Consider the following 13,945-nt stretch of genomic DNA (forward strand, 5'->3'; position numbering starts at 1 on the left):
GTTGTGAGCCACCATGTGGTTGCTGGGATTTGAACTCTGGACCTTCGGAAGAGCAGTCGGGTGCTCTTACCCACTGAGCCATCTCACCAGCCCGGGCTTTTCTTTTTGGTTGTTTTTGTTTTATGTAGGGTCTCTCTACATAGCCCTGGCTGTCCTGGAACTCACTATGTAGACCAAGCTGGCTTCAAACTCAGAGAGACCCTGCCTCTGCCTCCCGAGTGCTGGGTTCAAAGGTGCGTCACCACACTCAGCTCTGTGCTAAGCTTTTCCAGGAAGGCAAGCCTTCGATGTGGAGCCCTCTGCCAGAAGTGCGTTTGTTTACCATGGCTTTTGTCTGGGCAGGTTTTTAGAAGTCATTTGAAGTGCTGTGTGGAAGGTTTTATCTGAATAAGCTAGACAGCTGTTATGAGATTGTGGCCTTTCTGAGGGTGAGATTCAAAGTTGTCAATACCCTGGAAGCACTAAGGTCTCATTTGACCCATGTGAGTGTACATTTAAAAAGCATACTGCAGGACTATGGTTGGGGGACACCTGCCGGACTTCTCGAAAAGAAGGCCATGGAAAAGCCAGATAGCTGTGTTGGCCTTCCTGTAACCCCAACACTCAAACAGACGAGATCCCTAGCTAACAGAAGTAGATTGAATTACCCATCTCCTGGTTCAGTGAGGGGCCCTGCTTCAGTGAATGATGTAGAGAGCTGTCAATGTCATTTTAGCCCCTTGTCACATACACACCTAGACATGGGCACACATATAAACTCCCCCCCCCCACACACACACAATAAGACATGGGCACACATATAAACTCACCCCCCCACACACACACACAAGAAGACATGGGCACACTATAAACTACCCCCCCATACACACACAAGAAGACATGGGCATACATATAAACTCCCCCCTCCACACACAAGACATGGGCACACATATAAACCACCCCCCCATACACACACAAGAAGACATGGGCACACATATAAACTCACCCCCCCACACACACACAAGAAGACATGGGCACACATATAACACATATAAACTACCCCCCCATACACACACAAGACATGGGCACACATATAAACTCCCCCCTCACACACACACACATATAAGAAGACATGGGCACACATATAAACTACCCCCCCCCATACACACACAAGACATGGGCACACATATAAACTCCCCCCTCACACACACACATATAAGAAGACATGGGCACACATATAACACCCCCCCCCCAAGAAGACAAAGTGTCAAGTTAATTTGTTTCTTGGGTGCTTTTTTCCAAGGTAAGCAAAGACTGTTCATCTCATAAGAGCAGTGCACAGTGGCACTGGAGCCGTGGAAATTACTGTTTGCAAGCAAGTAAAAGGATAACTCTAAAATTTACAGAACAACACTATAAAAATTAAATTTAAAAAAAATAGAATTGGGCATAGTTAATTGGCACCATTAATTTCAGCACTTGGGAAGGGAGGGGGAGACAGGCAGATCTCTTTTGAGCTCGAGGCCTGTTTTTGGTTTCAGGGTTTCCAGAGCTACCCAGTGAGGCCCTTTTCAACATCCCCACTCAAATTATTTTTATTTTATGTGTATAGGTGCTTTGCCTGTAAGTATGTCTGCACTGTGTGTGTAGTGCCTAAAGGCACCAGAAGAGGGCAACAGTTAGAGCCTCTGGTGTTGCGCCCACCTCCTCCCGCAAGGAAAACGCAACACAGTCGGATTCTTTTCAACAGCTTTATTGCAGGAACCGGGGCACCCAGGGAGGACTCCTTATATACCCCCCAGCACAGGGAAAAGCTTTGTGTCCTCCTGGGATTGGTCAGTCTGCCGGCACCTTAATTTGCATGCACCCGCTCGCTCGGGAGGGGTTGGCGCCAGATTCGGGCTAGCACCTGTGCAGTGGTGTTTTTAGGCATCGACTGCCTACACTCTGGAACTGGAATTGCACAGGGTTGTGAGCTGTAGAGTGAGAGAAATCAGACCCTGGCTTTCTGCAGGAGCAGCCAGTACATTGTTTTATTTTGTTTTTGTTTTTCAAGACAGTTTTTCTCTATAGCCGTGGGTATCCTGGAACTCTGCAAATCAGGTTGGCCTCTGTCTTCTGAGTGCTGGGATTAAAGGCATTGGCCAACCACTGCCCAGCCAGCCAGTATTCTTTAACTCTCTATCTCTCTAGCCCCTGAAAAAGAGATGTTTTAAAAATGTAGTGTAGGGCCAGGTGTGGTGGCACACGCCTTTAATCCCAGCACTTGGGAGGCAGAGGCAGGCGGATTTCTGAATTCAAGGCCAGCCAGGGCTACATAGAGAAACCCTGTCTCGGGAGGAAAAAAAAATGTAGTGTAGGAGTCTCCAGACAGTACTTGTGATTACTTAAGGTCAAGGTACCAGCTATGTACATGGACATTGTCATACTCACAGGTTTCTGATTTGTAGAGAGTTCCTTATTCCCATATCAGCTAGAGATGGCCTTGGTAGTCAGTATAACATCTTCCTACCCCATCGCATCTCCCTGGGTCCCCACCAGGCATTGTTTCCTAAGCAACAGCAAGGCAGGCCCTTCAGTCGAGTGTCTGTCTGTTATTTGCATGGGGTAAGAGCAAGCTTTTTCCTTAGTTTCCCATTTGTGTGTGTGTTGGTGAAAGAACCTAGTGGGGAAACCCCCACTCAATTCTCGATTCGGAGCGCACCCAAGAATCACGAACAGACGGCCAACTTGATGTAAGAACATGAGGTAGTTTAATGACGGAGCTCCGGGCCGACACATATCTCTCGCAGGAGACAGAGGTGTTGACCACATGGTGGAGTCATAATGGCGGAGCTCCGGGGCCTGCCCGGGCATGGCCTGGCCTGTTCTGCTATGTTCTCAGCCCCAGGTTTTAAAGCTCACAAACTCTTCTTTGGGCTATTTGACATGAATCACAGGTCTCAAGTTTTATTTCCTTTCATTGGCATCATCTTCCCCTAGAAGGGAGGCTTTAAACAGTGAGTTTTCTTGTGTTACTCTGTGGTGTTGTTCCTGGGACTTAGTGTACCGCACGCCTGACTTGAGTATCAGCAGCTAGATTTGATAAATGAGCGTGGATGTTAACTGAATGTACGGCCATGATGTAATACACATGGCTAAGTAAGGTACCTTCCCGTGTGTGTCAGAGCCAAGAACAGAGCTGCACTGTGTTTCTGTTATCAGGAAGCACCTTTCCCCTTGTCCTCCCTTGACCTAAGGTCACCAGAGGTGACCAGGAGGATTTCAGCCATTTCAGTCATTGCCAGTATAGCTTTTAGACATAGTATCTGTTCTGAAAGACTACTAGGAGACTTCTAGTGACTCCTCAGATCCTGTGGCAAAACTGTGACGGAAGCAAACATCCCATGAAGGAAGCGTGAATGCGTGGAGACACATCACATTCATGGATCAGAAGATGGGAGTGCTAGAGATGTCAGAGTGTAATACGTATCAGATCACCCAACGTTTATGGCAGTAAAGACGCAGGGGGCAGAAACTGAGGTAAAACGCACTAGCTCAGTGAGGTAACTTTCTCTTCCTCACTGTATACAAATATCTCTTTACAAGCCTGATCCTACAACTAAACTGCTAGCTCTTTAGAAATCTCTTTCTGTGTCATACTACCAGGCTAGCCTACCTTTCTCTTGAGCTCTCCAAACCCAAGGGGGCTCCTTAGCTCTCTTCCCTAGAATACTGTTTGACCTGTGTCCTGCTAGCTGTTTCTCTGTGGTTCCTGCAAGCCAAGAGAAAATCCCTGTCTCTTACCCAGAGCTCCTTCCTTCGAGGTTCTTCCAAGCCAAAAAGGAGAGAGAGATCTACAAGCCAAATCTGTAAGGGGCTGAGCCATTTCACCTTTTTGGTGGGGCAGTTCAAGGCCATCCAGCTGACTCTCCTCTCCCTAGCCACTCGTCCTAAAATAGGCAGGGACTCTCCATTCTTCAGCCTTCTTATCTGTGGAGGCTTTTAGAGGCACACCCAAACTGTATCTTTTTAGGACACGCCTAACCACATTTAAGCATTTCTGTTTTGCTAACAATTAGGTTTTCTGTGTATAATAATCAAATATCCTGGAATATCAGAGTATGGCCTAGAGATTTGAGTAGTTGCAAGCCAACAGCCCATTAGCCTTTTTTTTTTTTAAACTTATTTATTCATTCTTTTTGAGACACGGTCTCACTGTGTAGTTCAGCCTAGTCTGTGATCCTACTACTGCCTCAGCTTCCCAAATGCTGGAATTACAGGCATGTACCCCTTATACCTGAATTCCCAACAAGACTTTTTGTGCTTTGTGTGAGTGTGTGTGTGTGGTGTGTGTGTGTGCAGCATGTGAACAAAGTAAGTCTAAAATTTAGATGAAAAGATAAAGAAACTAGACTAGCCAAACACTCTTGAGAAGAAAATACAGCTAGAGAAAGTCCCCCAGGTCAGTGGTTTTCAACCTGTGGGTCACAACCCACGGGGTCACATTAGACGTCCTCCATATCAGATACTTACTCTATGAATCATAACAGTAGCAGAATTACAGTTGTGAAGCAGCAGTGAAGTAATCTTATGGTTGGGGGTCAGCACAACATGAAGAATTATTAAAGGGTTGCAGCATTAGAACTACTGCTCTATGTGAATTTAAGGCTCACTATGACAAAGCTGAAGGAATAAAATGTTCATCACAAAGATGAACAGAACAGAGTCCAGAAATACAGCAGGACCTTCTGCAGAGGTGTGATGGTAACTCATTTGGGGCAGCAGCTCTCCAACAGATGGGTTAGAGCAGCTGGGCATCTGCCTTCTATACAAATAAATTCAACGGAGGTTTTCATGGCCTGCTCTGTGTAAGAGCCCTTGGGTGTGACTCTGAAAGCATAAACCAAGAAGATTTGAGTGTTGGCGCACGCCTTTAATCCCAGCACTTGGGAGACAGAGGCAGGCGAATCTCTGTGAAGCCAGCCTGTTCTACAGAGCTAGTTCTGGGATAGCCAGGGCTACACAGAGAAATGCTGACTTGGGGGTGTGATGGTGGTCATAAGCCATGAATGGAAGAAATCGATAAAATGGAAATCATAAAAATTTAAGTTTATTTTACCAAAAAACAATATGAGGCAAGTACAAACTTGGGAAGACACTTTAAAATCATGTAGCCAACAAAGGACTCTACTGCAAATACATAAAGAATTCTCCAGACTCAGTTGTTAAACAGCCCAATTTAAAAGGAGGCATAAAATAAAAACTTGGCAGAGAAGACCTGTGGGTGGCAAACCTGTGGGTGGTGAAAAGATGTTCAGTATCATTAGCTATCAGGAAAATGAGGATTATACCATGAGCTCAGGTGTGCTTTAGAGTGAAGAACAGACCTGATACCTAGCGCTGTCCACTTGGAGCGCGTGCTGCTGCTGCAGGAGGGCTACGCGTGGCCCAGCCGCCCTAGAAGATGGCCGGCAGTTTCTTCTAAAGTAAACACCCAGAGGCTGGAGAGTGCTTACCAGTTAAAATAACCCTTGTTGCTCTTCCTGAGGACTTAAGTTTCTGTCCTGGCAGGGTGTCCAGTGGCTCACCACACCTCAAGTTCTAACTCCCAGACGACCAGACACCCTCTTCAGGCTTCCAAAAGCATCCACACACATGGGGTATTTGCTTACGTACACAAATATGTCCATTTAAAAGAATAAAAATCTAACTCTCCTATTTGAGATAGGGTCACTGTATAGCTCTGGCTGGCCTGCCCTTCAAGTACTGGGACTAATGTTGTATACCATTACCCGCGGCCTAATAAAGAAATATTAAAGAAAAAGCTAAACAACCATTTAGTTGGACACAGTGCTTCTTGTTTTTTGTATGTATGTGTGTAGTGTGGTACCACGTGCTTGTCAGCCTTTCAGTAGATCTTTGTGACCTAGCAGCCCGAGCCCCAGGGAGTTACCAAAAGGAAGGAAAAGCTACCTTCAGACAGAAGCTTGAAATTGAATATTTATAGCAGTTCTCCCAAATACTGAAGACTGTAGATAGCACACATGTCCTTTGGAGGATGCTGGAATAAGCAGACTACCATATCCAACAGTGAGCAAGGAGAGCTACAGATGCTTCAGTAAAGATGAGCAAGCTATCAATGCACCTAAGTACAGTGGCTGAGCCTCAACAGCAGGATGCATGAAAGAAGCCAGCCTCACAGGGCTACACACTGCACGCTTTGACAGATGCCACTCTTTAAAGGGCAAAACCACAGGATGAAGAGCAGTCTGGTGCTGCAGGCCTGAGATGGGTGGAGCACCTCCCAAGGACGTCAGCAGGGCATTCAGTGTCCTGGCTGGGGGTAGTTACACAGCACAACTGCATACCCAAAGACAGAGATCTTACTACATGATCATTTAAAATAAAACTCCCACACCCTGCAGTAGTAGCTCCAGGATACTAAGTACCGAACAAAAGCTTTCAAATAGATGCATGTGACATAAAAGCAATTATAATTGGGAGGTATATCTGTCTAGTGACTTTCATCACTATGTAAAATAAGCAGATGAAATTTGCCACAGAAGTTAGCCAAAGACTTTCTATAGCTGATTGGAGCAGCCAGCTGCAGTGGTTTTATGCTCCCCCCCACCCCTTTTTCTTTTAATGCTTTTTCAAAACAGGATTTCTCTGTATAGTCCTGGAACTCAGAGATCCACCTGCCTCTCCCTCCGAAGTACTGGGATTAAAGGCGTGCGCCACCACCACCCAGCCGTTTTATATCTTTTTTTTCTGAAGATCATTACTGTTAACTTGTAAGAAGTTGCAGCTGGTGGTCATAATTGTTTAATATTTCAATAGAACTTTCCAACTTTTCTTTTTTTTTTTTTCAGAGTATTTTACTTTATCCATGTGTTTTTGTCTGCACGTATATATGTGTACCACATACAGATCTGATGCCTGCCTTGCGCAAGTGTTTGCAGGACCTCTGAGATAGCCTTCCAGTGGGTGTTTGTATCTCTGATACTATGTTCTCACAGTCTAGGCTTCTCACATATGCAGGGTGCTTTGGGAGCCTCCAGGACACTGGCCAGGTCCTCACAGACATCCTTCCCAAGACAAAGGATAGAAAATGTATAACTGAAGCCTCACACAAGACCAACTTACATATCAAAGAAGTGGGGTCATACCACATTTAATGCCTATGAGCATGACACGCTGAGAAGGAGCCTGTTCCCAGTGGCTGTGGGATCAGATAGTCCTAAGCCGGGGAACCCCTGAGGACTTCCATTGTGCTGTGTCCTATCACTGTATCATCCTTACTAACAAGTCATTTCAAGAGAAAACGCCGATGCTTGGGGCCACCTCCAGGAACTTTACAAAATTAAGAGTTGGGATATTCAAGCCAAGACATGCATGCATGCGTGTGTGCGTGCACGTAAATCTGCAGTGATTAAGCAAAACATCCGGGTTTGAGATCCAAATCTGATGGGAAAGGATGAGAGTCAGATATAGACAAGAGAGATGGGTCAGGGTGCCATCTGAATACACAGGGCAGTGACCCTGAGTTGATGATCCCGGAAGGCTTGCCCAACAAGAAAAAGGGTGTGCACAGGGCTTCAAACTGCGACATGAAGGAGACAGGACACAGGCGGAGGCCTCCAAGCCAGGGAGAATGACAGACTGATGTGCAGGCTGGAGTTTCTGAAGGCCAGGCCCAGCTACCTTCCTGAGAGCATGTGTGGAAATCTGTTTATAGTACAGATAACTCAGGCTGCACACTGGTCAGGCATTCTGCAGTTGGAACCAGTACCCAAAAGATTCCTTTATGCTGTACAATAAGATTCTCTGTGGGAGAAGTATGACCAAAGAGTTTCCTCTAAGCTGGGCTTACCCCTGTGAGTTACATTAGCGTTGCTTACTTTGTAGTACAGCTCTCTCTCTCTAGGTAGCCATGCTAAGCATCCCACTGGGGAATGCTGCAGCTTTAGGGTTCCCAAGGGAACCAGTTTGTGGATGCCCCATAAAAACAGGAAACACTTTAGAGTCCCTTCAGACAAGCATCATTATTTCCAGACGTAATCATCTTGCAGGCTGCAGGCCTGCCTTTGCCCTGTTGGAGAGGCAGGTGTGGTGGGAACTGGGGAGAAGAAGGTGGTTTTCAGTTTCCCGGTGCTTCCCAGGAGCAGCAGCCAAGCTGGACAGATGACCTGCCACTCTGTCACCTCTCTGGAGTTGGTTCAGCGTCCAACCGCAGCTACTCTGCTGATGGCAAGGGCACTGAGAGCCACCCTCCGGAGGACAACTGGCTTAAGTTCAGGTATGTGTGTTGGCATGACCGACCAGAGAAGATCGGTTCATGAGCAAGAAAAGATACTGTCCTGCCACCTCTGTATATGAGGCTTGCCTGTGAAGTGGGGCCTATGGGAAGTGTCGCCTGCTGTGGGATAGGGATGGAGGAGGCAGACAGGGAAGATTCAGCAAGCAGGTCATTTTCATAGTGAAACGATGGCCACAGTGCGGGGACCCAGATGAATGCCTGAAGCCTTCTCTGCCTTTAGTCCCTCTCCAGTCCCTTTCCTTCTTCCTCTACCACCTGCATGCCCCTGGTTTCTGCCCTCCCCCTGCCCTCCCTCTGCTAGAAGTGAAAACAACTGCTTCCTGTACGGGGTCTTCAATGGCTATGATGGCAACCGCGTGACCAACTTTGTGGCACAGAGGCTTTCTGCAGAGCTCCTGCTGGGCCAGCTCAACACTGAACACACTGAGGCTGATGTGCGACGGGTCCTGCTGCAGGTAAGAAGACTGGGCTAGGTGCCAGTGGCCTGGCTGGCTTGTATGTCCTCCACTCCCGGGAACGTGGGCCCTGCAGCTATAAGTGGGGACAGGGTGATCTGAAGACTGCCTGCTTCTTCATCCCCTACCAAAGATCAGTTCTGGGTACACTTCACGGTGGCAGGGGCCCCTTGCTAATGGGAATCCAGGACAGGCAGGGAACAGCAGCTTTTCCATTGGAAGCAGGACTGACTTGGGAGAAGGCATCACTGGGAAGAGAGGCTCTGCGGAGATAAGGTCCTTGACAATGACCCCTTCCTTTGCTTGAGGTGTGGTCAGAAGCGCATTCCCCAGGGCTGCATGTCCTGGAGCTGTTCCTGCCCCTGCTCTGTCCTATACCTCACTGACCAGGGCTGTTCTGTTTTTGTTTTTTCTGTGCTGGGACTTGCTTCTACTCAGGAAGGCTTCTTGGTCTTTGAGAAACTGGCCCTAGCCTTTTCCTGTCCTCTGTGCTCCTAGACTGGAGCTTTGCAGAGGCTACACCAGGAGGAAGTTTTCTGCTACACCAGTGTCCAGCAGGTCCTGATGAAGGCCTTTACAGAAGGGGTTGCCATGCCCCTACAGACTCATTGACAAAGCACTCCTAGGCTGTCTCTCTTCACGTGAACTCAAGTGAGCAGCACTGCTGTTCACACCCCAGCTCTTGAAAACAGGGCCTGGGCCTGCCTCCTGCCTCCTCTCTCGTTTCTCTGCAGCTGCATAAGTAGCACCCTTCTCCCATCCCACAGCTAAAGGTCAAACAGGGGACAGGAAGGCCCACACAGGCCAAAGTGATATGTGTCACCTGTCACACGAGGCCATCCGTGAATGCCATGGGTCTGTTACTCTCCATAGGGACGTCTTAGCACGAGGTGATGGTGGTGTTTGAGCCAGCCCTTGCCTTGCCCTGTGTCTCTTCAGGCCTTCGATGTGGTGGAGAGGAGCTTCCTGGAGTCTATCGATGATGCCTTAGCTGAGAAAGCAAGCCTCCAGTCCCAGCTGCCGGAGGTAACCAACTTTCCATACTAGTACTGCTGGGTGCCAGAGGTAATCACCTGCCTGTACTAGAACTGATAGGTGCCCGCACTAACCTCTGTGTCAGCAAGACCTGCAGCAGAAATCATGAGGCAGCATTCTGATAGGCAGGCTGGGGTGGCAGTGTGTGTATTCCTGTAGAGACTCCAACCCAGCAGTGGGCAGCTTTTCTCGGAGGCTCATCCTTAGATGACAGGGATAGGTGGAAGGAAAGACCTTTCCAGGTTCTATGATCTGGTTCAGTCCAGAGCCAGGGTCACCTTCAGGCTGCCCCTAGTTAAAGCAACAGTGACCTTCCCAGGGTGTCCTGCAAGTGTGCAGCCTGGCCACATCTATGCTGGTCATCTGCTGGCTTGGCTGCTCAGGAATCTTGCATGCTTTATCCCAAGGGAAGGAGAGGGCTGCTAAGGTGGCCCTCAAGCACCCGCGCTCCTCTGATCTCTTGATGATGGCTTGCAGGGTGTGCCCCAGCACCAGCTGCCACCTCAGTACCAGAAGATCCTCGAGAGACTCAAGGCACTGGAGAGGGAGATTTCGGGAGGGGCAATGGCTGTCGTGGCAGTCCTTCTCAACAACAAGCTCTACGTTGCCAATGTCGGTGAGCCACCCCACCCCAGCCTGCTTTCTGTCTGCGCGTGCGCACCCTGAGCTTCCCAGCTCGACCGGGCCTGTTCCTCCTCATCCTCCTCAGTCTGTTGTCTGTCAGTCCCAGGTAGAAGGGCAGCAGGGCAGCACGGGGGCCGCAGCCATCCTTTCCCTTCTAAGTTGTTTTATGTGTACAGGTGGTTCGCCTACATGTGTTGTCTCTACCACATGTGTGCCTGGTGCTTGTGGAGGCATCTGATTCCCTGGTACTGGGGTTATAGACTTTGTGGGCTACCACATGTGTCCTGGGAATAGATCTGTACCCTCCAGAAGAACAGTGCTCTTATCTGATGAGCCATCTTTGTAGGGATCTCTACACACAGCAGGGCTGTCCTGTGAGGCAAGAAGAAAACCCAGTTAGGAATGATTTAGAAGCTGGTCTTGGCTGGACTTCTAGAGCAGCAGTTCTCGACTCCTCTGGAGGTCAAATGGCCTTTTCACGGGTCACCTAAGACCATCAGAAAACATGGATGCTTATATTACGACTCATAACAGTAGCAAAATCTCAGTTATGAGGTAGCAACAAAAATCCCTTTATGGGGGGTGAGCACCACATGGGGCACTGTGTTAAAGAGCAGGGGCATTAGGAAGGTTGAGAGCCACTGGTCTAGAGCCTGACAGCAGAAAGTTTATTTTAGGCTTATAATACAATTTGGGATTAGTTTCCAGGTATCCCATAGTTCTGTGGGCACAGGAAGGCATAATTACATCAAGACTCTATTTTCTTTCCTTTTCATTTTTGAGACAGGTCTCTCTGCAGCTGTCCTGGAACTCACTCTTTTTTTTTTTGTTGTTGTTGTTTTGTTTTTCGAGACAGGGTTTCTCTGTGTAGCCCTGGCTGTCCTAGAACTCACTTTGTAGACCAGGCTGGCCTCGAACTCAGAAATCCGCCTGCCTCTGCCTCCGGAGTGCTCGGATTAAAGCCGTGTGCCACCACGCCCGGCTTGGAACTCACTCTTTAGATCAGGCTGGCCATGAAGCTGCCTCTGCAACTTTTCTCTTTCTGCCTCCTGAGTGCTGGGTTTAAAGGCTTGTGCCACCATACAGCAAGACTCTTCAAAGTACATGTCACTTCTTTCATGAAGATGGGTTTTCTAGATAAACTACATGTGTTAAGATCTTAAGGCCTTAGGGGTGGATCTGGTGTAATCTTGGTCATACTGATAGCTCAGAAGTCACACAGGCTGTTAACCAACTCCATTCCCAGTCCTCTGGGTGAAAAACAGCTTACATACCTCTTCCTTTTCTTTCTTTCTTTTTTTTTTAAAGATTTATTTATATCTAAGTACACTGTAGCTGTCTTCAGACGCATCAGAAGAGGGCGTCAGATCTCATTATGGATGGTTGTGAGCCACCATGTGGTTGCTGGGATTTGAACTCAGGACCTTCAGAAGAACAGTCAGTGCTCTTACCCACTGAGCCATCTCTCTAGCCTGTACCTCTTCCTTTGAAGAGACAGCCCTGCATGTTCAACATTCGACGTTTCCCTAGTGCTTATCTGTGGGTACAGGACCTCTGTGTACCCAGTATCTGCAGCCCCATGGCTGCTTCTTCTGAAAGAAATTGCCTGGAGTGAAGGCCTGCTCTGCATTCTCAAAACCAGCAGGAAGCTGGATGATGGGGACATTGGGATTTAAGGCCAAAGGAGGGACCATCAGGGGACCCAAGAATGTATCACATACGGTGTGTGTGATACATGTCACCGTAAGGACTCAGTAGCCATCCACTCATGGTGTCCCTGACTCCCTTCCTCCTCTTAGGATTTTCTTAGGGATCTGCTTGTAAAACATAAAACAGCTGATAAGTAGTTGGTGCACCTCCACGCCCCACTCTAGTCCCAACTGTTCGGTGATGGTCTTGTTTCATCCAGAGCCCCGTATTTACAAATTGTTTTGAAGCTACCACAGACATTGTGCCAAGATAATCTAAAGATTTGCTATGGACCCCTGAGGAAACGACTCTTATTAAACTCAGTCCTGTGATCGGTGTGCAGCTTGAAGCCTGCTTCCCTGCAGAGGCGGCTGGCCTTGCCGGGTGATTTACCCGAGCTCTGAACCCCTTGGTGTGTGTGACATCTGCTTGTCTTTCTGTTGTGTCAGTGACTCCTGTTCCTCCCTCTGCTTAATCTCGGGCCCATTGTGCTGCAGGTACGAACAGGGCCCTTCTGTGCAAATCTACAGTGGATGGGTTACAGGTTACACAGCTAAACATGGACCACACCACTGAGAACGAGGACGAGCTCTTTCGGCTTTCGCAACTGGGTGCGTAGAGAGGCTGGGCCAAGGGACTTGTGGGAACAGGGAGGCCGGCTCCTGGGCTCCCTCTGCTCCCTTCTTTGGTAGCTGGGTGAAGGAAGGGCAGGCTAATGGACTGGGCCTGCAGCCAGGGCTGGATCTGTTGCTGGACAGTTGTGACTTGGGGAATTTTTCATCTGTGTGGTGTGGGTAGTGAACCCCCTTCTGTGTGTAGAGGAATACCTGGCACATACTAGGCACTTGTCCCTGTTCCTGACAGAGAACAAGAGAGCAGAGAATCCCGTAACCCCAGTGCCCCTGGAGCCTTGCCTTCCCACCCAGCTCTGCAGACCCTGCTGCCTTCTGGGCTCGGGGCACAGGCAGACAGGACTGTTCTGGCTAGTGCTGCCGTGCCTGTAGGCGGAGGCCTGTTAGAGTTCCTTTCCTCATTACTGTAACCAGATCCCTGACAGAAGTACCTGATTGGGGGAAAGGGGCTTTTTGTTAGTTTTGGTTTTTGGCTCATCCTTTAAAGCTGTGACTATCCATCATGACACGGGAGCGTGGTGGCTGAGCCTCCACCTGTGGGGGTGGCATTGTGTGACAGCTAATTATTAAATCTTAGCAAATTAGGAAGAGAAGAACCAGAACCTGGTTGGTCCGCACCTTTCAAAGTCCACTCTATCGTCCTAGCCCACTCTATCGTCCTAGCCCACTCTATCGTCCTACTTCCGCCAGACCCCATATGTAAAAGGTTCCAAAACAGCACAGCCAGCTAGGAACTAAATGTTGAGACACGTGAGCCCCCGGGGACATGGGGACATGCCACCTCAGACCTGAGCAGGCCTGAGTGAGGGATGTTCTGTTATGGATGGGGGACCTAGAACATGGGACACCTGAGTTGTCCTCTGTGGTACACAGGTACTGTTTGCATTTCCTGTTATTCTGCCCACCCTCACATTGTGTGTGTGTGTGTGTGTGTGTGTGTGTATACGTCATATCCACATCTCCTTTAAACTCTTCACTGAGGAAAAAGCGGGCCTACCACGTTGTCTTCTCTCTGGTAGGTTTAGATGCAGGGAAGATCAAGCAGATAGGTGTCATCTGTGGACAGGAGAGCACCAGGCGGATTGGGGATTACAAGGTCAAATATGGCTACACTGACATTGACCTGCTCAGGTAGGTGGCCATCTTTGCAGCCCTAGCCACTTGTGAGACCAGAGGACCTCGGTTAGAAGCAGATGCCCGTGGTGGCGCACGCCTTTAATCCCAGCACT

At 48.6% G+C, this 13,945-nt stretch overlaps 1 protein-coding gene across 1 annotated transcript in view; it reads left to right on the top strand.

The window, feature by feature from the left end:
- The window catches only part of Tab1 (TGF-beta activated kinase 1 (MAP3K7) binding protein 1), a 30,181-nt gene that overhangs the window by 8,147 nt on the left and 8,089 nt on the right, over positions 1 to 13,945 (top strand). Inside the window, exons 2-7 of the mRNA XM_021182961.2 lie at positions 8,124 to 8,260; positions 8,583 to 8,736; positions 9,676 to 9,762; positions 10,249 to 10,387; positions 12,582 to 12,695; positions 13,736 to 13,847. Coding sequence (XP_021038620.1) covers positions 8,124 to 8,260; positions 8,583 to 8,736; positions 9,676 to 9,762; positions 10,249 to 10,387; positions 12,582 to 12,695; positions 13,736 to 13,847 — 743 coding nt within the window. The remainder of the gene's footprint in view (positions 1 to 8,123; positions 8,261 to 8,582; positions 8,737 to 9,675; positions 9,763 to 10,248; positions 10,388 to 12,581; positions 12,696 to 13,735; positions 13,848 to 13,945) is intronic.

This window comes from Mus caroli, chromosome 15 (assembly GCF_900094665.2).
Source record: "Mus caroli chromosome 15, CAROLI_EIJ_v1.1, whole genome shotgun sequence".
Classification (NCBI taxonomy): domain Eukaryota; kingdom Metazoa; phylum Chordata; class Mammalia; order Rodentia; family Muridae; genus Mus; species Mus caroli.